Source organism: Dufourea novaeangliae, unplaced genomic scaffold, assembly GCF_001272555.1.
Source record: "Dufourea novaeangliae isolate 0120121106 unplaced genomic scaffold, ASM127255v1 scaffold28, whole genome shotgun sequence".
In the NCBI taxonomy this organism is placed as follows: domain Eukaryota; kingdom Metazoa; phylum Arthropoda; class Insecta; order Hymenoptera; family Halictidae; genus Dufourea; species Dufourea novaeangliae.
This window is the reverse complement of record NW_015373917.1, coordinates 637096-660388: the sequence shown is the minus strand read 5'-3', so window position 1 is coordinate 660388 and position 23293 is coordinate 637096. Positions and strand designations below refer to the sequence as shown.

Sequence of the window (23293 nt, the reverse complement as noted above, 5' to 3'; positions counted from 1 at the left end):
GAATTGTTTCGATATAAAATAGCTAGAATATAGTACCATTTAGTCTTTGTTGTAAAACTTTTATGGGTTTATGTCTTGCGCAATCATTAATGTAAGTATACTTTGGCCATTAGTCTCCATAAGGTAGTAACTCGGAAGACTATGAAAAATATGATGCACCCGTAAAACAGAATGTCTGATAAGATTTTTTTTAAAGAAGGGTAGCAGCAAGCATTGTACATAACAAGATTGTGTAGTGTGAAATAAAAGTAATGAACTTTCACGTGTACATAGAATTAGAGGCACAGTTTTCCATACAATGATTCTTGTATTTTATTATATTAAGTTCAAATAATTGTTAGTACTTTTACAAGTCGTGTGTAATGTTTACACAATCTTGATGAGTATCGTCTGATGTATTTCGGATATGACGCAAATAAAATATAAATTGCCCAAATAACGACATACCTCCCACGAGTGTCTGTCAACTCATTTTTTGTTATACAAATTTAGTATATCCTCTGCATAGTATTGTACACATGTATTCCTGGTACTACTGTATGACACTTTATTTCCTTTTTTTTTTTGTATACTACGGTTACCAATGTTCAGTGACACTGGTAATTGATCACTGTTCATCGAATTTAACTGTTTACATAATATGAACAAAATCACTGTACAAAGAAGGATATGAATTCATTACATTTGTACCAAATATTGCTGTCGTACTGTAAGAAAATGCAATCTGTACACAAACGTAACGACTACATATTTTGTGACTGACGGAACATTTGGTTCAATTTTTGCCTACATTCAGATTTAATTTGATTCATTATAATTTTCATATTCAATTGTGGTCCGTTTACACATACGACATACGTGAATACGGTAGGAATGTAATAAGAAGGGAGGTGGGCAGCGTATATATAAAACGTATACGTATTTTTATACATATGTATATAGAAAAAGAAACAGATGATATTATATATATATACATATATACATGTGTGTATACACATATGCATACGTATATATAAAAATAAACCATACAATTAGCACCATACGACTTAAGTCAGTTGTATACTTTAACAAAATGTCTGTATGAACTGAATAAGCGTACGGGTTGGGCGACCTGCCATTCCAGCTGGAATGTAAGCTACCTCATCGGGTGCAGGACCCATCACTCCTGCAATATCCAAATGCAACCATGGTGTATTGTTTTCAACAAATTCTCGCAAGAAAGCGGCCGCTGTGCACGAGCCACCGCCTTTGGTTTTCGCGACATTATTTATATCTGCTGATTTAATTTTCTCTGCAAATAAAACCAAGTTACATGCGTAAGCTATCAATTCTAAAATGTCAGGAAATTTATAAGCAATTGAATTATCATATTACTTGTCATTTCATCTGTGAAATATTGCCAAAGAGGAAATCTCCACACTCGATCTCCAGTTAGAGTACCAGCATCTCTTAATTTCTCATAGAGTGTACCGTCATTTGTGAAGACTCCAGTTGCAGCTCCTCCCAAACTGATTCTCATTGCACCAGTTAGTGTTGCAATATCCAAGATAAATCTGTAATATATTTACATGTACCATAATGTCTCTTAATTTACCGGATTGTTTAGTTATTTATGTTTGTCGAGTGAGTAAATCGGCTATATTTCTGTGAATCCATAAAACAACTACCTTGGATCAAATTCGTGAGCATAGCAAAGCGCGTCAGCAAGAATCAGTCTGCCTTCTGCATCTGTATTATCTACAATGATACTTTTCCCATTCATTGCGACCACAAGATCTCCTGGTTTCGTTGCAGTACCGGAAGGCAAATTCTCCGTAAGTGGAATTAAACCGATCATGTTCACTTTCAGCTTCAGTTCAGCTGCAGCTCGAATCGCAGCAACTACACACGCCGCCCCAGTCATGTCTGCACGCATTTCGTCCATGTCAGCTGGAGGCTAAAATTATTATTATTATTTATACAATGACCCAGGCAAGGAATTTTGCTAGGTAATAACTTACCTTGAGACTGATACCGCCAGCATCAAATGTAACACCCTTTCCGACAAAGACAATCGGTTGAGAATTATCATCAGCACCTTTATAGTGAATCTCAACAAACTTCGGTGGTTCACAGCTACCATGAGAAACGCTAAGGAAAGAACCCATTTTCTTCTGTTCTGCCCATTCTTTATCGTGAACTTTGACGATGATTCCCAATTTTGTAAGAACTGAGCAAATTTCTTGCGAAAATATGGTGGGGGTCATTAGATTCGCTGGAGTATCTGCCAATTGGCGTGCCCAGTTCTGTGCACTGGCTTTGATACTTCCAACTCGCCATTGTTCCCTTAAAATGATATCAATTTTTTAAACGATCACACACAATATGATAGATAAAACAAACATGTATACTACTTACTCTCCTTCTTGACCATACAATGATATTTTTGGAAATACTTTCTGCTTTTCTTTGTTTTTAAGACCTTGATAAAACCAAATCGATAGAGCAGCTCCTTCAGCTGCAGCTTCTGCATCCCCCAATGTCTCCAATGTTATGTCCTTAATTGCAACAGCGTCCAGTGCCCGACAACCAGCTATAATTTAAATATTTAATGCTGACTGATAATTCAATTACTTGCAATGCTGTTGAAATAATAAGAACACAAAAACGAAAAATCTATTTTTATAAAAAGCGAGTGTCTACCTGCTGCAGCTGTACGTATGTTTTCTTTTCCTTCGTGTACTTCCTCGAGTTGGTTAATGCCAAGGTTCTTTTTTCCAAGACCAACTACTGCAACTCCCACATATTCCTTTTCATCCAAACCCCAAAATACTCTAACAGAACCTTTGGGAATTTTCGGACCTGCTCTGTAGTGGCACAAGCATCAATTCATTATTTAATATTTTCGAAAGATTAAAATATACATTACTAAGGTAAGGTTGAGTTTCTGTGCAATTAAAGATTTTGTTAAAAAACCGTGCTGAGACACAAATTCACAAATTTATTTATTGCAATAATTCTAGGTATCATTCATAATGTATGCTATAGCATTCGCATTTTAAAATATAATCTAAAAATATACTATCATTTACATACATCCTAGAATAAATTTCTTTAAAATTATTCTAATTATTTCTCTAACAATTATTCTGATCGTTTCGTTAATTATTAATTATAATTACAGTTATTTTCTTCACAAGTATAACTACATAGTAATTCACAATATTCTCATTGTGTTCTTTGACCTATATAATGGAGACAATTGATTTGCACTAGCGGTAAATTGAAGATAGGCGCCACAATTATTTCCAGTATACCTATTAGTTAATAAAAGTCTTGTAACAATAAAGAATTATCTGTGAATTATAATACACAATGTAAAACTATTTTGTATTATACCAAAAATTCGATTCCTTTCTTTATATGTATACAGATGTAAGTATGTAAATTTGTCATGGGGTTTCATCATCTTGTAACACTGTTATTTGCTTAAATATTATAGTGTAAATAGTAAAGAAAGAATGAAAAATTGACATATTGATATTTTCAGACAATAAGTCCTGAAAACTGTTTGCTTAAAATATACCGATCAGAGCTAAGTAAAAGAACATTTAAATAGAAAATAGTAAATGTACATTCTCACTCTCTTCATGAATCATCAATATTAATTCCTATTATTTTTTTCAGACAACTACTGTTAAGTAATATTAAGGTATTTATTTATAAGTACTCTAATTTAGGAACAAAAAATTTGTTACTATTTCTCATTACAAATTCGATCTCTCCTTAGCTCTGATGCCAGTATACAGTGATTTTAATTATTTACGACAGTGATTTTAACGCTGATAGTAGGAACTCAATGTAATCCAAGCACATTCACTATTCCTTAGCTGAGGTGATATTCTTGGCACAAATTGAATTGAATACACATTGATTTGTTTGTAGAATTAACTTTTATGTTTCCACTATCTTGATTTTAATCTATTAGGCTACCTTGGCAAGACATTTACTATAAAGATCACATTGTACAATTAAAATTGTGTTCACGAGTCAGAATTTTGAATACATGAAACAATGTTATTAAAGTGTTATCTCTTTTATCAATATCATCACATGTGTCACAAAAATATTTTTTACAATATAGATTACCTGTGATAATAAAATTTTGTATTGTGCTTTGAATTTACAAGTTAACATACTGGCAACAAATTTCTCTATACAATAGAATACTAATCAATTTATATGATTTATTCTAAATGGATAACTATTAACATACAATGAAAACTATGGCCAATATGTGTACTAACACACAGATAGTATGCAATGATAAAGATCACATGAAACTAACATAAAACTTCTATAATAAGACTGTTTTATTACACTTGAATTGTGCTAAGTGTTAATGTGCGAGTACATCGATAGTCTGGTATACTAATTGTAACTAAATCAACATAGAATTATAAAAGGCCATGTTTCACACCATCAATTATCAGTGACACGTATGTATCATCGATACGAGCATATGTATCGTATATCGTTCAAATTCAGTCTATTGATAAAGTATATCTAAATCGAAAAATACTTTACTAAACGTATAATAAGTAACGGTACCCATAATTTTAATAGAAGTATAATTAGAAGATATTATTTGTGCTGCTTAACACTTTGAGTATTTTCTCAATTAAATCAGTGTCTAATAATTTACAATTTTTTTTCAGGTATTAGACACTATTCTTTTAATTTTCGGCTCATAACAAATTACTACAACATTTAGAATAAATATTCGCTTCCCGTTGTTATTATATGCCCGAGTAATTGAATCGAATGAATTTCATAATATACACATTAATTCTTTAATCATCTTCAAACCAGTTCCAATATTTTAATAATTCCTTGGGAATTTGCAGCTACCACAACATTAGACATTTGTCTCCAACAAACTGCAGACACAAATTCATTCAGATCCTCTTCTCTTCTTTCTTGCATCTCTAATATACTTCGAACAGCGTCGAATTTATAAGAGAATAATTGCTTGGTAAGTCCTTTGTAATATACATATAGTGCATTATTCTCGGATCCACACGCCACGTAATCACCGTCAGTGGCAAGACCAACGAAATTCTTCTCGTTCACATGGCCAAGGAATGATCGTAAACAATGCGGATTATTGATGTTCCACATTTTCAATTGCGAATCGGTGCTCGCAGATACTATCTCCTCTTTGTTAATAAATTTAACATACGAAACAGCTTTACGGTGGCCTTTGAATATGCACAATGCTTCCTTCATATTACGTAGATCGTAATAATGGACACAATGATCCGCCGATCCGAATGCCAAATGACACGAACTACGTGGATTAAACTTTACACAGCATACATTAGCTTTTGCTTCTAAGGAGGCGACAGAATGATCATGATTCAAGGACCATAATTTAACTCTCGCGTCGTCCGAACCCGATGCTATGAGTCTAGTATCGACATCATTGAAATCAACGGACCAGCATCTCTTTTCATGTTCTTGAAATGTTTTAGTTCTCTGACCCGTTGTAGCGTCCCAAACTGTCACAGTTCCTTCGTAATCGGACGATGCTAACATTCCCTTGTGGAAAGAATTCCACGAGACACACGATATTTTAGAGCTAGAAACCATTTCCACGCCAGGATAATGAATGTCCACTGTGTCCCTAATTACAGCGCTGTAATCGAATACTTTTATACGTTTTGTAACGCCAGCTATCGCGAAGAATTCATTGTCTTTATCGAATTCTATACTCGAGACAATAGTCGAATTATTGAAGATGTCTGATGAATAGTTCAAAGTGGCCAATGAACGTAACGTGTTGTATTTGGAAAATTTAACAAGATTTTCTCTGAAAACATCCAATCCTGAATTCGTGCCATGCCATACATCGTTCTGCGCTTGAGGTTTATGCCCAAGAAGCAGCTCTTTAGCACGGGAGTCAAAGTAACATTGCACAAAATCATCGAAATGAGCATGCATTCTTTTTCTACGTACAGCCAAAGTCGAACCAGCCGTGTATTCACTTTGCTTCTGACTTCCCATAGGATTAGAAAACGTCTCGTTTACTGCCGTAATCGCCTTTTCATTTGGCTTGACCATATTTGAATCTATTATATCTATAAGTCCAATCATCTCTCTTCTAATAGCTGACACCTGAGCTGTGTCGTTTTCACTTGATTTCTTCAAGTCTTCGATTCTAGGACACTTACTTTGAACATTCCTTAAGATATTCTCGACTTCCTCCATATCTCTTTTAATTAATACTATCTCCTTTTGTAATTGATTCTTTTGTTCCTCCTTTTGTTGCAATAAGTGCTTCAAAAATTCATGCAGCAATTTGTTTTGCGCCGCGCATGTTTCTGCTTCAAGCAAATGTTTTCTTTGCGTTAATACCTCCAACATTACATTTACATCCGGTAATGTTAAATTAGCGCTTTCTGCAGTCACAATATCTTTTAATCCATCGTACAGAGGGATAGTCTTATATTTTGATATTAGTTCGTGTAACAAAAAGTTTGGGAAAATATCTTGTTGCGTTAACGTGTAACTACATTTCGGACAGTGGCCATTCGCTTCCAATGATTTAACTATACAACGATAACAAAATGTATGACCGCAACGTGTGATATGAGCTTCGTCGATTACCTCAAAACAAATAGGACACAGATAATCGTTATTTTTATCTTCAAGTGCACCGCTAATCCTATGGAGAACATTCGTCGAATAATGTGGTTTACTTGTTCTACTACTACATTCACCTGTTCCCCCGCTACTTCCAGCAGCATTATCATTCCCCAAGTTGCTATCACTGATAGCTGACATTATCTTTAACTAAATAATATCCTTTGATACACGTGTAAATTCTAAAGAACTTTCTCCAATTTCATATTACTCAAAGCTTCTCTCTACCTCCTAATAATAGTATTCTACCAACTAAAAATCAATGTAGAGAAATTACGTTCTGAATAATACACTTTTAAACGTTTTTCTTTTTTTTATGTATATAACAAAATATGCGATCTGGCAACTCCTTCTGTGCAGCGAGTTTTTGCTTCATATCATGTGTATAATACCATCTCTCAGTCTAGTCACTCCTGAAACAATGAAAATAATGCCAGTGAGCTCACCATGGGACACAATTTTCGCTCGAATTCAAAAGTTTAGTGAACAAAACTAAAGATTTTATGAAGTTTTTTTTAAAAACAAAACAAAGGAAAAGCAATTCTGAATATTAAATGTAAAGCTCAGGCAGCATTATGACAATTGTTTCAGGCTGAAACTATCAATAAAACATTTAAATATCATTAATGTTAATTCACATAATCAAGAAACTCAAAGTACAAAAATAACATGTATGAAACTGTACTTTGTACTACAATTTAAGCTTATCAGATAATTTCATGTCGTGTTAGTTGTGTACAATTGGTTTATCTCCTGAGTTAATAAGATATTCTACTTGACATGAGAAACATACAGTTTATCATTCACTATATGATACTTGTACCTGAATGTGCAGACCCATCTATGTTTTGGTGTCACACATTGTATGAAAAAAAAAAAGGTAATGTTTCACACGAACAGATAATGCAAAAGACATGATTACTATACAAGATATGTTATAAGGTATAAAAACAGATTACATAGGACTTACAACAAGATATTCTTTTGTAGTTTTCCATTAACTAGTTCATCATATTTGGCTGCTGTGGGAGTCAATGAGACCTTGCTCTCATCTTCTGATTCATATACACCCAGTACCAAACCTTTCTGTTAAGAAATAAAACATCCAGAATAAATATCTAACACGCACAACTTTTCTTAACGCATTGCACATAGATCATGAGACATATTGTTTTAACGTTCCATTTTATCTACATTGTGATGATACGTTATATTAAAGTAACTCATTCTAGTAGTTATATCATTATTAAAACCAAATTCTATAATATCTACAGTTTGACAAAGTTCCATAAGCAATGCATTCAATCTGTTACAGTTCGAAGCCTGTTAATACAACTACAAATTGAAAAAGAAATTGTTATACTATGTTATTCCTGTTGTCTTACTGATTCATGATTGTAATTCGCCAATTGATATGGAAAAGCTACTATTAGATTCTTTGCAATTAACATTTTACCTACTCAGGTATATTTAATAGGCTTTTTTAGAATTAACAATTAATAACCAAGGGTTTCATTTCCAAAGGTAAATTATACTCGTGAACCAATAAAGCAGCCTGAGTATCATAATGTAACAATTTCTTTTTCAACACTTATGTGAAGGAAAGTTAATAGGTTTCTTGTCGGTATACACTGACATAAAAAATCCTGTTAACAGGCTTCCGGGTGAAAAATATTAACTATCAGTTGTAAAATATTTATTAAATAACCTATGCTAGATGAAATGTTCAGTATGTTACAATGTACATATTCGAACTATAGCCTCCCGAGAACGGTTACATGGTTTTTTTCAGAAATACTACATGAAGGAACAAAACTACAGAGCATTATTGATATCAGTCGTAAGAATTTATTCGAAATTTGCACATCACGATAAAGCGTCCCGTCCCCTTTCCCTTCCGACAATTTTCGCGAGAGACTAAGACGAAAATTCTCGTCCCGCTGATTCGTTGCGTGAAGGAAAAATGAAATGTTTTTTCGATTAAGAAACACAAAGAAATTAATTTTCGAGAAGTCGAACGAATAATATTTTGTTTAATTACCTTCATGGTCGAGACACAGGAGAAGAAACGTAACTGCGAATATCCGTACTGTAGACCCTTACCCCTGATAAGAGACAATGCCATAATTTGTTCAAGAGAGCATTAGGTGGGATATATATATAGCGTATATCTATATAGTACGTACGACTGTGACGTTACGTGTATGTATGTACAGTAGACCGTGCGCATGTGTGTCCCTAAAAAAATACGATATCTATACAACTTGGTCACGAATGTTGTAGATCCGCGACTCTAGTACCACGATTTATTTATTTTTGCATTGCCATCTGGTGAGAATTTTCAAGAATTACAAACCGACTTCATATTTGAACCGATAAAATCAGCATAACATCAGGATTACATACTTGGAACAATTACACACACGGGCGTGGGAAAAATCATTAATCTACGTACATCAATAGTAATAGTTTACATTTCCATTTATGTTTCAGTATCTTATATATGAACCGAGTATAGGTCAATAAACATTAATTTCGATTTATATTCTATTAAGAAATATAGTTTTGTACTCTTTTTTTCTTTGTCAGATTGTACATATTTATGCATTTATAGTATACAGTAAACAATTAATGATATAAAATAAGAGGAATGTAAAGTTGAGTAATTTTTAATAAAATTTTAAACAATCAACAATGGAAATAAAGGGGGATAGTAGAAAATGGTTAAATTTAAAAAAGTTATAAAAAAAACGGATGAAGATGAAAGTGAATAGAGCAACAAAGTGGAAGTTGTTAACTTTAAATAATTATAACTTCTAAATAAATGCATGAAATGCAAGAATTCGAAGGCTATTTTGTAGATACCTACATTAATACATATTATGTATATTGCTTTATGTAGCTGTTAATCACTACTTTCTGACATATGATAAAAATGCAAAAACTTTTACCTAGAAAATAGCATTCATAGTTTTACATTTCATGCATTTGTTTAGATGTTATAATTATTTAAAGTCAACAATTTCGACTTTGTTGTTCTATGCATATTTCACCATCTTCTTATAACTTTTCCAACGTATTTTGGGTAAATAATTATATTTTCCTAATTCTTTGAAACTTATAGAATAATGTTCCATTAATAACTTAGGATTCTTCGTGTGTGTTCTTGTTTTGTAAATTTTGTGTACATACATAGATATCCATGAACTGCTAATTAAACTTAAATAACTTGATATGTTTTACTTGGATAACGTATATACAATCATAATGCTTAATATACATTGAACGTTTATTTTAAATTATTCCATTATAGTTAGTTATTTGTTGAGAAACTCCGCCATAGGATCATCTTCGCGTTGCCGCTTCATTTGGAAGGCTTCGATTTCCTCTGCTGTTGGTTCCTGTATCTCATACATACTATTATAAGGACGCTTTCTTTCGTCTATCCCCAATAGTCTTTCTGCTTTTTTCTGAGTTTCCTCTTCTTTTTGTAATGCTTGTTGCAACTTATCTTGCTCATCTTTCTTAGACTTTTTCTCTCTATTTCTGCGCTTTTCCTTCTGTTTTCGCTTTTTATCTTTTCTCTTCGATGATTTCGATTGCTTTATTATTTTTGATTTCCTTTCTTCTTCGTCGGACGAACTATCACTGCTCGATGATTTTTCATCAGGAGAATCTTCTTTTTCATTATCCAAAGTTTCTTCTTCCGTGATATTTTTACTTTCTATGATCGTTGCTTCCGATATCCTTTTACCTGCTTCACCTGTACAGTAGGAGTTCTTGATAAATGAATAACAACATTTGTATCCCCATTTACCACCATGCCAATAAGATCCCCAAACGGATGTATGATTATTTGGGAACACATCTTCTTCATACTTCGAACGAATCACCTGTCTATCCTGTCCTTTGATGATCTGTAAATTTACACAGATTATAAAGATATTTAGACTAGAGTGTACTGTTGGCGAACGAGACATAGCGAGGTCATAAAATAGCAGAAGAATTATAATTATTTAACAACATTATCTTCTGGAGAAGCTAAAACAAAATAATATACACGCTTTTCGCGTCCTATGGAAATTAATAAACAAGACCCGTTTGTTTAAGGTCTACTTTACAATCATACTACATCATTTCGAACGACCGTATTTCCTGTTATTTACATTAGTACATTTACATACCTTTCCATATCTAGAATATTCTACATACTGTTCTGTTTGTGCTAATAACAGAGAAGATGGCAGAGCATCAAGGTGCTCTTCACCACCATATGTATTAATTATACTGTCACGAGCTTTGTCCTTCAATTCGTCACGCTTCTTATCATATTCCTGCTTAAGCAATTCCAACTTCGTAGGTTCAGCAAGTAAATGAACGTCAACACCTCTTTCATGGGCCTCCCACGCAAACAATTGAGCATTTGCATGACATTGTGTATCTCCAGAAAAGCGTGCGAAGTTCTCGCCTTTGTAATCCACTCTGAAATGAAATAATTGCGATGTAGATAATTCTTTCATTAGGAGAAATGTTTAAAAATGTCATAAAATTTATGCAACGAGTATGCATATGAGATGCATACTCTCTCTCTGTGCCTGCATAAGGATTGTCACGCATAGATCTTGTTTTAGGATCATAATACGCAGAGTTTGGATCCAAATTTCTCAGATATTTTGCTGTGTCTTCTCTAATTCTCAAATTTCTAACAGTAATACGTTGTTTGGAATCTACTTTCGTGCCTGGCATATCAACTTCATCTACATATTTGTCTTCATCTTTATCTGAATCCTGTTCATCATTCTCTTCTGCATTTAACTTGTCCGCACGCATTTGCCTTTTGGCTTCCTCGATCTTTTGGTACTCTTCAACAATAGCCCTGTGTTCTGAAGGATCATAACCAGCCCACCTATGATAAATAAATAAATATAGTTATTACATATAAAAACTAAAATTCATGTTAATATAAAAAAAAAATATTCATATTACCTATCTCTTTTACCATCATAATCCATGGATAATTCAGGCTGACTGAATTCATCTGGCGCAATGTTTGCATTTGTAAATTGTGCTCCTATTTTACGTGGACGTTCCATGCACTCCTTTCTTTTGTGGGTCATGGCACCACAGTTCTCACAGGCTCCTTTACGAAATTTTGTTATTACTTTAGATGTATCTACACCACGCTTATACCATTCATCTATACCACTGAACTGTTTCTGTTTCTCAGGTTGTGGTCTTTGATGTTTCAAAGTAGGACCCTAAAAATATTTCTATGTATGAGTTTATTGTTCCTGTGTTTTGATTTCAAAAATATATGGACAATATTCATGATGAATCAAATATATGTTAGTATCCTTAGATTGTTTAACGAAGACTATGGACTGAAGATATATTATAATGACGAATGACTAATAGGCAAAAAAGGAAGAATTAGTTAACAGCCATTAAAAGAATCTTCGAAATGTAATCACTCTTCTATATAATCTTATTACTAGTCCCAAATGGTCTGGCTATAGCAAGGTAATATTGTATTAAGGTCTGCAGAAAAATATAAAACTGTTAATAGAACAACTGAATACCTGTGCTCCAAAATACCATGGTGTAGCACTGATATATTGTGGAATATGTGGATTAATATCTTTTCCCTCTTCATCTACTGCAGCTGGTGCTGTACCAGCTTTCCTTGCCTCTTCTAATTCTTTTGCCTTTCGCCAGTCCTCTCTACTCTTTTTTCTTGGCTCATCCTCAAAATTACTTGTATTCTGGATAATTTGTGAAACAGGTACGTTGGCTAATGTGTTAGCCATTTTTATCGTACAGTTTATCAATTATAAAAATGTTTAAACTTAATTTTTATGCCAGTTTTTCTAGTTGACATTTCATGAAAGACCATGTATTGGTTACTAATTTAACCTACGAAGATAACAAAACATGATTAAGGGAAGTTTACAAAAGTGAAATTGTATTATGCGATCTTTTCATGGGGCCCATGGCATCTGTGGAAATCACTTGCGACTTTACGTTTGCAATTATTAAAACTCAATTTCTGTATCTTAAACTTTAAGACTGTAAAATCAATTAAATACAAATAATCTAGGATAAAGTAACATATCTACGACATCTAGAGTGATCTAGAGTCCCTCTAATCTGATTAAACGGTCTCTAACGACACTGGCTTATAGCGTCATCTGTGGCAAAATCTTAATACTGGTAGATAAACTGTATTGAGCTACCGACAGGCGTATCTGTAAAACGACATTAAAATGACCCATCTACCAAAGATATATTGCCTATGATTCTGTTGTGTTTGCTACGCAAGCTTTTATCTACGCGGTTTTTTAATAACGTAAAATGATTTCTGCATTTGTTAATGCACATACTGTAAGAAATGTCACCAACAGATTTCCGAGATTTTTCTGTCGCAGTAAAAGTACCGAAGCATGTATTTCATATGAAGAAACAACGAACCTCACAACCAATTCAGACTTGGTAATAATTCGTTTGAAACACTATTATTATAAATTAATTATATTAATTTTACATAATTGGTTCACAGCCAACACTTTCTGAAAATCCGTACAAAAAAGAGAAAAGACTATGTATTTTGTGTAAATTAAAAATAGAACCAGATTATAAGAATGCACGTCTATTATCTCAATTTCAAAGCAGTTATACAGGCAGAATTTATGGTAAACACATAACTGGACTATGCGATCGTAAACAAAAAAGGGTAGAAGAAGAAATTGTGAAAGCACAAAATGCTGGTATACATTATGTTATTTCTCATTATATGTGTTTTAATTGTTCATTTAGTCTTAATTTTATGTTATTCCAGGCTTAATGGGATATATGACAAAAGAACCAAAGTATGTTAATGATCCAAAGCTATTTAATCCAGCTTTCCCATTTAAACCACATCCTTATTAAATGTAAAATACCTAATAATAAAGTTGTAACTTTAATTCTTTCATATCTGCTTAGTGATTTTATTGAAAACTATATGAATATAAATAAATTTAGTAATGTTGTAATATATCTGAAACGATTTTCTTCTCTTCAATGTCTGAGGTAATTAATAGCAGAATGCATCATCGTCAATGGAAAAATGAACTATATCAGGATCTATACCAAGTGAAGATAAGATTTGTGTTATTGTCACTGATTGTTGTTTCCTTTCTTCCAAATCATTCTGGTAATCTTCAATAGCAGTTTGGCAAACTTCTGTCCACTTGTTTATGGCACTTTCTAGGTCTTCAGCTTTGTTCTTTAAACAGATACATCTTACTTAATTACTGATTAATCAAAATGCAATTTATATGTAATACTTAAATTGATACTTTTATGCCTTTAGAATATACATTCAATGAGACTGCACCTTTTGCAATGATTACGCAAGTGTTTAATTTTGTTTCTAATTTAATAAATTTCAATGATTCCAATTTTTGTAAAATTGTTTATGAAAATAGATATTTGCAACACGTCTGAAGTCTGCCAATCTTTAACCTTTGTTTTACCTTTTTCTTATATAACAATGTTGTTTTTAAATTGTTAATAGTTTTCTGCTTTTCTTGTATTCTCTTCTTTAATGATTCTAAATCGTCGCGACATAATTGTTTATTTTGCTCAATGTCTGGTAGTTTTTCAGATTTTTCATCACTTAACCGTAATTTTTTAACAGGAGGCGTTTGAAAAAGCGATCTTTTTGACAAAGAAACCCTCCTGTTCCATAACCATAGAACGAAAAGAAATGTATGTTGTTACAAAGAATTTTATGAATATAATACTCAATATTGTTACTTACAATGATGATTCAGATGTATTCGATTTTGGAGTATTTGTATTACTTTCAGTATTTTTATTTCGAGGGGTATTAAACGGAGAATGAAACGGTTTATTTACACCCTTACTGTTTCTGTACGGTTTGGCGCTCATATTTCTGAAATAATACAAGGTTAATAAATAAAATGTTTATTCTATTCAAATAAATTATGTGTTTATATTAAAAATTTATATTTTATATTAAGTTTTACATTAAAATTTCTTAATTCAAATGAATTTTTTAAAAACGAAATAATATGTTTATATTTTATATTATATCCTCTGTTATGAGTAAGGCATTTCCTGGCATTTCCATGATCTATTATGTCCTCTTTCTATGTATACTCAATTTTTATATAACATTATATATATTAAAAAACGTAAAATTATAGCATATATTTAGTAACTATTCATATGTACTCAAGTAACGTCGATGATGTATTACTAACAACTTGAACTTCAGAATAAATGGAACAAATATGCATAATTAATTTTAAAGATTTAACATCAGGTTCTCATCTAACAGAAACTGCACATCCAGTGGTTCGTTGTTGTACTCAGGTCAACTCAGGTGTACGTTAACCTCTAAACACTAGTGACGCCGATTGACCATAATTGTTGTAGTACACAAAAAGTATTATTAATTATCCTGTAAATATTACACACTCGATTTTTCTATTGCATTTGTAATTTGTTCCGTTAGTTTCACACTATTATACTCCTCCTACTAATTTGACAATAATAGAACTTTTTTTCTTGATCATTATACACTATATTTTATATAAAATTATTTCTGTGGTTTTAGTGACAATGGATATTAGACCGAATAATACTATCTATATTAATAACCTAAATGAGAAAATAAAAAAAGATGAACTCAAAAAATCTTTGTACGCAATTTTTTCTCAATTTGGCCAAATATTAGATATTGTAGCATTAAAAACATTAAAAATGCGTGGGCAAGCATTCGTCATTTTTAAAGAAATTGCTAGTGCTACAAATGCCTTGAGATCAATGCAAGGATTTCCATTTTATGACAAACCCATGGTATGTATTAATAGAATATTAATTTATTAAAATAACAATGGATATCATTAGTATGATTGCTTGTATTTTAGAGGATACAGTATGCAAAGACTGATAGTGATATAATTGCAAAAATGAAAGGCACGTACGCAGAACGACCTAAGAAACCAAAGCGTGTTGTTCCTGCTGCAGATGAAGAAGCCAAACGTGCTAAGAAGAGAGCTAAGGAACAGGCAAAACACTCTCAACAAATTGGTTATCATGCTGGTGTACCCCAACACCCAGGTTTAATCAATACTGCTGTACCAGAACAACCACCAAATCAAATTCTATTTCTTACAAATCTGCCAGATGAAACTAGTGAAATGATGTTGTCCATGCTCTTTAATCAGTTTCCTGGTTTCAAAGAAGTACGCTTAGTACCAAATAGACATGATATTGCATTTGTTGAATTTGAGAATGAAGTACAGTCAGGAGCTGCAAAAGATGCTCTTCAAGGATTCAAAATCACACCTTCTCATGCAATGAAGATATCTTTTGCAAAGAAATAAATTAATTTCATAGTTAATATGAAAATGTTATCAAGGAATGAAGAAACGCGTGTGTGTTGTAACAGATCTATTTAGAAATGTATGCAAATACAGTCAAGAGTAATTAATCTTGAATGAAGATTCAGGAACATAAATCTGAAGCATACACCATTACATTCAAGAACAATATATGTACAAAATTTTATGTAATGTACACATACTCGCAAAAGTACACACTGTAAATAGGAATTAAAAGATACATAACATTTTTCAGACATACATCAATTGCATGAGTCTATTTTTTACTTGATTATATAAGAATTAGATATAAAAAGTACAAAAGATTCTATTGTAAAATGGAAATTTATAATGATATTTTATCATTCGTATAAGATATAAAGAGATACCATCTTAAAAAATGTTTATTTATTACATTGCATTAACACTATATAGTTAAAATATTTACACATTCTTTGTATTTTCTGCATATTAATATAAAAGTATTGAAACATACTACAAATCATTCATTATATGACGATTAAATGCATGGTAACAATTCATAAATGAAAAGAATGTTCGATTCTTACTTAAACATACATTTCATTAACCTTTCATGAAGAAACAATTGAATTATTAACAGTTATTTTTTAGATGTTCGTTATTCATTATTTTATACAAAAAAGAAATCTCCTAACGACAAGTAAACTCTCTTCTAAATGTTATTGGTCAAAAGTGAAAATGTGAAATTAATTCAATATGTCTGCTATTACAGTTTTGTACAACTTTCTGGAGAGTTACACTTTTAGTTTTGTTTTCAAAGGATGAAATAAAATAAAGTTTGAATCGTATTTTATTGAACTACATATGAAAAATAGAAAGAATTTTTAAGTAGCCTATTTCTTATGAAAAGAGAAATAATGAAGAATATTATTTAATTAACAAACCGGTAGAAAATGTTAAGTAATTTGATGTAATTTTTTTACAAATGGTAAAAGTGACTTTACTGTAATTGCAAATATTTACATAAAAATAACTACTCCTTATTTGAAAAGATATGTACATCCGGCTATTCGATGCGTAAACTTTCAAGTTTTCGGTGAAGTTGAGATTAGGTAATCCAAACGATCAATATAAATCTCATTCGTTTTTTTTAATCGTAATATCGCTTAGTTATTGATAATAATTAGAATTTTGTTTTTTATACGTAGCACAATTAATTATATCAATTTACTGTAATTGCGATTTTAAGTAGAGAAAACGATCCGACCGTATTCTAGATATTTCATATGCAACAACGAACATCTTAGCGGATAAAAAAATGTGCTATTTCATGTACGAATTTGATCTTCTACCATCATATTTTAATTCCATCTTAAACTTCATCTTAGTATTCCCACTCCGAAACAGTGCTAAAAATGAAACGATCCAGCACATTTGCATGTCGTCATACGTGCTTCTCCGCCCCCCCCCCGCCCCAAACTGACAACTCGTCAATCCACTAAAAATTTGAGTCACTACTTAAAATCATCTTCCAAATATTTTCAAATATAAAAAATGTTTGGGGAACGTTGTATTATCAGGAATTATATCATATTTTATCACTGATAATTCTTCTAACGAACTTATTCTACGTGGCGTCATGACATTTTGGCGGGAATCAGTTGGCGCGGTACACAGGAAGTAGGAGTGGGACTCTGGGGCGGCACGCGAATCAGAGTACAGTGCATCGTCTCTGTCGAAGTAGTCGCGTCTCACCATTCCTTGGGTTACGGGTTGCTTGAGGAGCATAGCTTCGAACGCGCGGGATAATATTAAAGGAGACGTTGAAACGAGAAAAGTACATGGTTGCTGATATTCAGAAGGAAATACAGGAAATTCTGCTAGAATACAAGAGAGGCGTATAAGTCTGGTTCCGTCACGGCACCGCGTTCACCCCGACCGAAGCCTTTGTCTCCGTATAGGTACACGAGAAATTTGAGGTGAGTGTCTGTTAGCGTCTTTTTCTCCTGTAAATATGTTCCACGTATTCATTCAGTATAGTCCTCACTACAATATAAAGTCCAATATTTTACGCATGTTATTTTCAGTGATTTTTTCATAGATCTTTCGGTTCGAACCAAACCTTACTTGCAGAGATATTTATTCGTTTACTCATAAGACGCCAAAGGACGTCAAGCTGATGGACGCTAACCACAGCTTTGGCGTTGCCATGATTTGTCGATCATGGCGTCTTTAACAGCTAACCGACGCTTTTACGTTTCATTTTAATAGTATCGCTAGTCCAATTATCATGTTGGTTGTAAAATAGTGTAACACATACGTATCGATTGATATTACTGAATACTTTTACTTGTATTTGTACAAAAATAAGGAAAACGTACAGGGTAGGTAGTTAATATTTTTGAAAATGGCGGGCGCGGAAATTTCGGAAAACATTATTTTATTGTTGTAAATGTTTGTTTGATAAAAGGTAAATCCATTCTTTTGTTTCTATGTTTGAACATTACTTCACCGATTGCTACAATCATTTCTGCATAATTATTGCGTTCGATCGACAATTAGATAGCCGGTCATAACCCCTCGCTCAACAATATTCAATACAAACGCATATATTAGGCGCGTAATTTGTTGTATATTATAAACGTAATTAATATTTTCAGTGTCTTTTTTTCTACAAATTGTGAGATGCCGCACTTGTTTTTTTTAGAGATGAAAAGTTATTCCCGAGAATTGGAATTAAATGGCTTTTATGCTGTGGTTGTAAAATCGATAACCATACGATATTATCTATTTCTACCGATGCCTACATATTTTTTTGTAGTTTGAAAATGTTATTACATTATTTTCACGTTCGTGTTACGTAGTTCTTTTCGCAAATGAATAATTTTTAATAAATTACCTATTCATAGTTAATGCTGTATTCTAAACTGTTTTATGTCACGTAATATTTTCATTATTAAAAGAAAATTTCTTTTTTTTGCAGTGATATAATTCATTAAAAATGTCAGACGATAATTCATCTATTGTTGAGGAACAAAAAAAGAAGCGAGGGAGGCCATCAAAGGCAGATAAAATTGCAGCTAGAGAGTCTAAAAAAAGAGGAAGACCAGCTATGGACAAAAATAATGCAGTACGCGCTGCAAAATCTGATAATGAAGATGATACATCTACTCCTGTCAAAAAGGCTAGGGGAAGACCAAAGGGTTCTCACAAAAAGAAGGTATTTAGTAATTATGTTTTTATTGTATATCATTATTTCTCGAGTTAATATGCTGTTAAAAGTACAATATTTTGTACTTTTTAGCCGGGAGCCCAGAGAGCCCCTTCAGGTAAAGGTCGTGGTAGACCAAAAAAGAAAGAAGAGAAAGCAGAAAGCACTGGTGAGGAAGAAGATGATCAGGAGGAGGAAGAAGAAGAAGAAGAGGAGAATTGAATATAAGAAAACAACTTTAATGTATCAGACTTATGCTTTGAAACTTTTTTAAAAAACTGATAAATTTCAAGTGTTTATGTTTGCTTTTTATGTCATAATCTGCAGATTGAAATAGTAAGACAGTCAATGTATTCTTCTTGAAACTGCTCAAGTTTGAAAGAAATTGTAAAAAAGAACTATAATTTATGACAATTATATCCTTGAAAAAGGAATGATATGCACATAGAACTTGCATTAAGAATATGTAAAGTATTTCTTTCATTATTTGTCTTTGTTTATTATTATTTTAAGGTTCGAAAAGAGTGTAAGTATTTACCATTTAGACCTCTTACATTGACTTTAAATTTATAAAGGAACAAACTGTTTCTGTTGTGTGACATAAAATATATTTATTACCTTCTTTATATGCATATTATAATTTGTGAAAGCTAAAATCATTGAACAGACTTAATACTATAAAATTTAAAACGAAAAAAATGATATACTTCGAGCATCTATCATGTGCAAGGAATATTCTCTTTCAATTAATCTTGGATATGTGAACATTAGCATTGTTCTTGAGGCAAGCATATGTGTGAATGTCAAATTTGTATTAAAGTAAATAAACTTGTAGGGTGACACTCTTAATTCCTGTATTATATACATATATTCTCTTTTTTTATTATACATTTCATATCCTAGGTAAAATTGTTATAAGTAATTGTGTTTTTTGTAGCTACATTACTACAAAAAGATATTTTATTTGAATCATAAAATTTGTGATTGAAATTGTTTAACTACGTAATTTTAGTCTATTCTTAAACAATAAATAATCCTTCATGATTAGAGTACATTAATTTTACTACAAAATTTGTATTCGTCATGGAACGAGAGACCAAAAAGGTATACTTACTGTTTTTGTATCTCATGTATATCACCTAATTGTTTTATTATTAGTAAAGAATCTCTCTAGTGTTTAATATAGCTAAAGAGTTTTATTATATATACATTATATTCCGAATGAAGTTGAATGAAATCTTTACAGGAAAGGTATGAAAAAAAATATACATAAATAATGTTTTAGTATATAGCAAAAGTTTTACATTTATAAAAAAAACTGTTAGAAACAGTGTACAATGAACACTAATGATAAAATAAACTTTCAGTCCTTTCTGTTTCTTTACATTTGTCTATTATAGAATCGTTTTGTTAAATATATATCTATTTTATGGCTGCCACGTCAAAGAAAAATTAGTAAATTCTATTACTCCTACATAATTTGATTGTTAAAAGTTTACATTCTAATGTTCAGACATGATTTGAAAAATCTTGTTTTAGTTCAAACTTGTGAATCTTGAACTTTGTCCTGAATTTGCAATGAACACACGACAGGACATATGTATATGCGTACTATATATACATATACACACACGCCTGTTCAAACATTAAGTAAATGTATAAATCTAATAAATACTGTAAGTTTTAATCTATGTCAAATTGTAGACAGTACAAAGATTTTGAAGAGCTACTTCTGTCTTTATCAATGATTTCCAAAGAGTTCAGCATTTTCTTCAGTATCCATAGACTGATATCCTTGCTGTAAAATATATTACCTATACTAATGATATTCAAATATTATTTAATTTAAAAATAATATCTATTAAACGTACACGTCTTTGGTGATTATTATAACATTCTTCCAACAATTCAGTTTCCCAGTCATCTTCTTCTTCTTCACCGGGATCAAAATTGTACATTGGCATAAGTCTGTGCCTTAAGCGCTCTAACTTTCTTTTTCTTGATATAATTATCACCTTTAAAAGTACAGTATGTTATTAAAAGTGCACGTCATATTAAACACAATGAGAGTATAGAAGAGTTGATTAACAGGAAACTTAATTTTTCTTTAAAAAAAGATATTATGAACTTATATAACTTTAATATTGGAATACAAACTGACCAACAAACACAGACTATACTACCAAAACTGTTAAAATACCTAAGGTAGAAATATTTATCCAAGTATTATAATCTGATTGTTACTTTTACTTTATGCTTTTTGTTTCTGTAAATGAAAGTCAGAGAAAGATTATGGTTTAAGTACAAAAGTGATATCGCTACCCATACCACAGCTGACAATACAATAACAAAGACCACTACACCGAGTGGTACAAAAATGTATTCTATTCCTTCTGGTGGGCCAAATTCGTCAAAAGCTTCTGTTGTTGTAGACACGTATATACTGGTGCTTGAAGTTTCAAAGGAAACTACAGTGTTATTAGGCAATGATGTTGTAGCTTTAGAAACATTCCATAATTGTTGATTATTTCCTACATCTTCGGTAGAATACAAGTATATTTCAGATGGTTCATCAGAAATGTTATTCTCAGCAGTGGTCGTATAATTTCTGACGTTGTCAAGTAACATCGTCGATGTTACAGCGTTCGTGACGTTTGTTATATTCATATCGTTCATCATGTTTAATTAGAAAACTGCGTTCAGTTATGGAAAAAACATAATGTTAAAAACTGGGACACTTGATTTGTCGATATTATACATTATTTATGCTATAGAAATCTTCGGAAATGATATGGTGTGACGTTCTTGTCTCTTGTTTACCTTGATTTACCAAAATCAATGAACATAATGTGCAAAAAGCATAATGCTAAATGCTCTGTTACTGGTACATTAATAACAATTGATGCATCAATAGATCATTGTAACACTGTTTTTCGTACATGCACAGTATGCTATTTAGTCGTATCAGTTTACCAGGTATCTGTAATTGTAAAATAGAAATCGAGCGCGAGGGTGATCACGTTTGCTGATTTTGGTTCCTGAACGAATAGATAACTATTCGCATCTTGATAAATTTCCATGCTATGCTATCCATGCTATCAATGGGAAAATTCAATACGAATTTCACATCGTTGAGAATGTATAATTATTTTACTTTTGAGCATTTCCTTTCAAGACTTTTCCGATTCTCGTTCACCCGGTTAAGGATTGTCAGTCGTTTACAACATGAACACTAAATATTTGACAAAATTGGTAATTACATGTTTTCATCTCTTGATTTACGAATCAATAAAACAAATTATTCTTTTGATTAATTGTTGAGCGAAGTAGACCATGATTCGTTTCGGGGAACAGCATTCATTCTTCACACAAAGAGAACGCGGATAATGCCAGATAATGCCATAATGCTTTCCATTTCTTGTCCAATGTAATATTTCATTTCTTCAACATTGCAATGAAACTCTCCACGCATGCACTCTACGCGAAATACAAGTAACACGACAGTCGCACTACTGTTCAGGCACTGTTCCTTGACCAAACTGACTCTCTATCGATATCTTATCGAGATATTTTTTCGGTTGTATCGATCTTAACGTCCTTCTTTACAAAATGCGATAAAATAAGTTGTAAATCATTTAAATTCAAATGATTAAATTATGTTTTAGTATATACAGCGTGATATGACAGTCATGAAACATGAAACGGAAAAGTATATACTTTTTCACTTAACTACAAGACAATTTATTCTAAATGCATCGTTAATAGACATTTTATTAATGTTAATTTTTACATGTTCTTGTTTTATTCGTTTTTATATCTTGCCTTACATTTGTATATTTGTAACAGAAAAATTCAGAATAGATGAAGTTTCATAAATCAATCATAAGTTTCTAGCGGCTGTGAACCAGTAATTACAAGAACATTGTTAAAATCAGATTTATTTGCAACAGTTGACACTGTATCTCGTCATGCGTACCCCGGTTAGTTCACTTTGCATAGCTCTTACACCGTTATACGGATAGCT

General features: G+C 32.0%; 8 protein-coding genes across 8 annotated transcripts; 3 read left to right on the top strand and 5 right to left on the bottom strand.

Moving 5' to 3' along the window:
• Window positions 1-523: 523 nt before the first annotated feature.
• On the bottom strand, window positions 524-8854 carry LOC107194347 (cytosol aminopeptidase-like). Its single transcript, XM_015583961.1, has 8 exons — window positions 8726-8854; window positions 7655-7770; window positions 2683-2846; window positions 2398-2572; window positions 2001-2325; window positions 1668-1936; window positions 1375-1553; window positions 524-1291 (listed from the first exon to the last, which is right to left on the bottom strand). Exons 1-8 carry the CDS (start codon window positions 8807-8809, stop codon window positions 1065-1067), a joined length of 1539 nt encoding a protein of 512 aa, XP_015439447.1. The 5' UTR covers window positions 8810-8854; the 3' UTR covers window positions 524-1064.
• On the bottom strand, window positions 4728-6983 carry LOC107194346 (E3 ubiquitin-protein ligase RFWD2-like). Its single transcript, XM_015583960.1, has one exon. It carries the CDS (start codon window positions 6823-6825, stop codon window positions 4843-4845), a length of 1983 nt encoding a protein of 660 aa, XP_015439446.1. The 5' UTR covers window positions 6826-6983; the 3' UTR covers window positions 4728-4842.
• Window positions 8855-9842: 988 nt separating the features above from the next.
• On the bottom strand, window positions 9843-12588 carry LOC107194288 (pre-mRNA-splicing factor SLU7). The gene is made up of 5 exons (XM_015583890.1): window positions 12264-12588; window positions 11671-11942; window positions 11267-11590; window positions 10869-11166; window positions 9843-10601 (listed from the first exon to the last, which is right to left on the bottom strand). The coding sequence occupies exons 1-5, from the start codon at window positions 12489-12491 to the stop codon at window positions 10002-10004; spliced, it is 1722 nt and encodes a 573-aa protein (XP_015439376.1). The 5' UTR covers window positions 12492-12588; the 3' UTR covers window positions 9843-10001.
• A 374-nt stretch (window positions 12589-12962) lies between these two features.
• Window positions 12963-13655, top strand: LOC107194314 (28S ribosomal protein S18c, mitochondrial). Its single transcript, XM_015583917.1, has 3 exons — window positions 12963-13173; window positions 13241-13448; window positions 13520-13655. Exons 1-3 carry the CDS (start codon window positions 13036-13038, stop codon window positions 13609-13611), a joined length of 438 nt encoding a protein of 145 aa, XP_015439403.1. The 5' UTR covers window positions 12963-13035; the 3' UTR covers window positions 13612-13655.
• An 89-nt stretch (window positions 13656-13744) lies between these two features.
• Window positions 13745-14616, bottom strand: LOC107194313. The gene is made up of 3 exons (XM_015583916.1): window positions 14486-14616; window positions 14199-14403; window positions 13745-13948 (listed from the first exon to the last, which is right to left on the bottom strand). The coding sequence occupies exons 1-3, from the start codon at window positions 14614-14616 to the stop codon at window positions 13757-13759; spliced, it is 528 nt and encodes a 175-aa protein (XP_015439402.1). The 3' UTR covers window positions 13745-13756.
• A 696-nt stretch (window positions 14617-15312) lies between these two features.
• LOC107194309 (U1 small nuclear ribonucleoprotein A) lies at window positions 15313-16122 on the top strand. Its single transcript, XM_015583913.1, has 2 exons — window positions 15313-15549; window positions 15621-16122. The coding sequence occupies exons 1-2, from the start codon at window positions 15313-15315 to the stop codon at window positions 16077-16079; spliced, it is 696 nt and encodes a 231-aa protein (XP_015439399.1). The 3' UTR covers window positions 16080-16122.
• Window positions 16123-17785: 1663 nt separating this feature from the next.
• LOC107194319 (high mobility group protein I) lies at window positions 17786-19530 on the top strand. Its single transcript, XM_015583923.1, has 3 exons — window positions 17786-18037; window positions 19042-19278; window positions 19363-19530. The coding sequence occupies exons 2-3, from the start codon at window positions 19060-19062 to the stop codon at window positions 19489-19491; spliced, it is 348 nt and encodes a 115-aa protein (XP_015439409.1). The 5' UTR covers window positions 17786-18037; window positions 19042-19059; the 3' UTR covers window positions 19492-19530.
• A 1175-nt stretch (window positions 19531-20705) lies between these two features.
• Window positions 20706-21950, bottom strand: LOC107194325 (uncharacterized protein C3orf18 homolog). The gene is made up of 3 exons (XM_015583928.1): window positions 21592-21950; window positions 21141-21284; window positions 20706-21067 (listed from the first exon to the last, which is right to left on the bottom strand). The coding sequence occupies exons 1-3, from the start codon at window positions 21946-21948 to the stop codon at window positions 21011-21013; spliced, it is 558 nt and encodes a 185-aa protein (XP_015439414.1). The 5' UTR covers window positions 21949-21950; the 3' UTR covers window positions 20706-21010.
• Window positions 21951-23293: the final 1343 nt, after the last annotated feature.

What these genes read in the sequence shown, in the direction of transcription:
- LOC107194346 (XM_015583960.1), bottom strand. Translation starts at nt 6,825, where the DNA reads ATGTCAGCTATCAGTGATAGCAACTTGGGGAATGATAATGCTGCTGGA.
- LOC107194347 (XM_015583961.1), bottom strand. Translation starts at nt 8,809, where the DNA reads ATGGCATTGTCTCTTATCAGGGGTAAGGGTCTACAGTACGGATATTCG. An exon ending in TTGTATGGTCAAGAAGGAGA is followed by an intron (nt 2,326 to 2,397) that starts GTAAGTAGTATA and finishes TATCATTTTAAG; the next exon opens with GGAACAATGGCGAGTTGGAA. An exon ending in CTGGCGGTATCAGTCTCAAG is followed by an intron (nt 1,937 to 2,000) that starts GTAAGTTATTAC and finishes TAATAATTTTAG; the next exon opens with CCTCCAGCTGACATGGACGA.
- LOC107194288 (XM_015583890.1), bottom strand. Translation starts at nt 12,491, where the DNA reads ATGGCTAACACATTAGCCAACGTACCTGTTTCACAAATTATCCAGAAT. An exon ending in CATGGTATTTTGGAGCACAG is followed by an intron (nt 11,943 to 12,263) that starts GTATTCAGTTGT and finishes AAATATTTTTAG; the next exon opens with GGTCCTACTTTGAAACATCA. An exon ending in TATGATGGTAAAAGAGATAG is followed by an intron (nt 11,591 to 11,670) that starts GTAATATGAATA and finishes TATTTATCATAG; the next exon opens with GTGGGCTGGTTATGATCCTT.
- LOC107194314 (XM_015583917.1), top strand. Translation starts at nt 13,036, where the DNA reads ATGATTTCTGCATTTGTTAATGCACATACTGTAAGAAATGTCACCAAC. An exon ending in TCACAACCAATTCAGACTTG is followed by an intron (nt 13,174 to 13,240) that starts GTAATAATTCGT and finishes ATTGGTTCACAG; the next exon opens with CCAACACTTTCTGAAAATCC. An exon ending in TGTGAAAGCACAAAATGCTG is followed by an intron (nt 13,449 to 13,519) that starts GTATACATTATG and finishes ATGTTATTCCAG; the next exon opens with GCTTAATGGGATATATGACA.
- LOC107194313 (XM_015583916.1), bottom strand. Translation starts at nt 14,616, where the DNA reads ATGAGCGCCAAACCGTACAGAAACAGTAAGGGTGTAAATAAACCGTTT. An exon ending in AATACATCTGAATCATCATT is followed by an intron (nt 14,404 to 14,485) that starts GTAAGTAACAAT and finishes GTTATGGAACAG; the next exon opens with GAGGGTTTCTTTGTCAAAAA. An exon ending in CATTGTTATATAAGAAAAAG is followed by an intron (nt 13,949 to 14,198) that starts GTAAAACAAAGG and finishes ATCTGTTTAAAG; the next exon opens with AACAAAGCTGAAGACCTAGA.
- LOC107194309 (XM_015583913.1), top strand. Translation starts at nt 15,313, where the DNA reads ATGGATATTAGACCGAATAATACTATCTATATTAATAACCTAAATGAG. An exon ending in CATTTTATGACAAACCCATG is followed by an intron (nt 15,550 to 15,620) that starts GTATGTATTAAT and finishes CTTGTATTTTAG; the next exon opens with AGGATACAGTATGCAAAGAC.
- LOC107194319 (XM_015583923.1), top strand. Translation starts at nt 19,060, where the DNA reads ATGTCAGACGATAATTCATCTATTGTTGAGGAACAAAAAAAGAAGCGA. An exon ending in AGGGTTCTCACAAAAAGAAG is followed by an intron (nt 19,279 to 19,362) that starts GTATTTAGTAAT and finishes TGTACTTTTTAG; the next exon opens with CCGGGAGCCCAGAGAGCCCC.
- LOC107194325 (XM_015583928.1), bottom strand. Translation starts at nt 21,948, where the DNA reads ATGATGAACGATATGAATATAACAAACGTCACGAACGCTGTAACATCG. An exon ending in TATTGTCAGCTGTGGTATGG is followed by an intron (nt 21,285 to 21,591) that starts GTAGCGATATCA and finishes GTACTTTTAAAG; the next exon opens with GTGATAATTATATCAAGAAA. An exon ending in ATAATAATCACCAAAGACGT is followed by an intron (nt 21,068 to 21,140) that starts GTACGTTTAATA and finishes TATATTTTACAG; the next exon opens with CAAGGATATCAGTCTATGGA.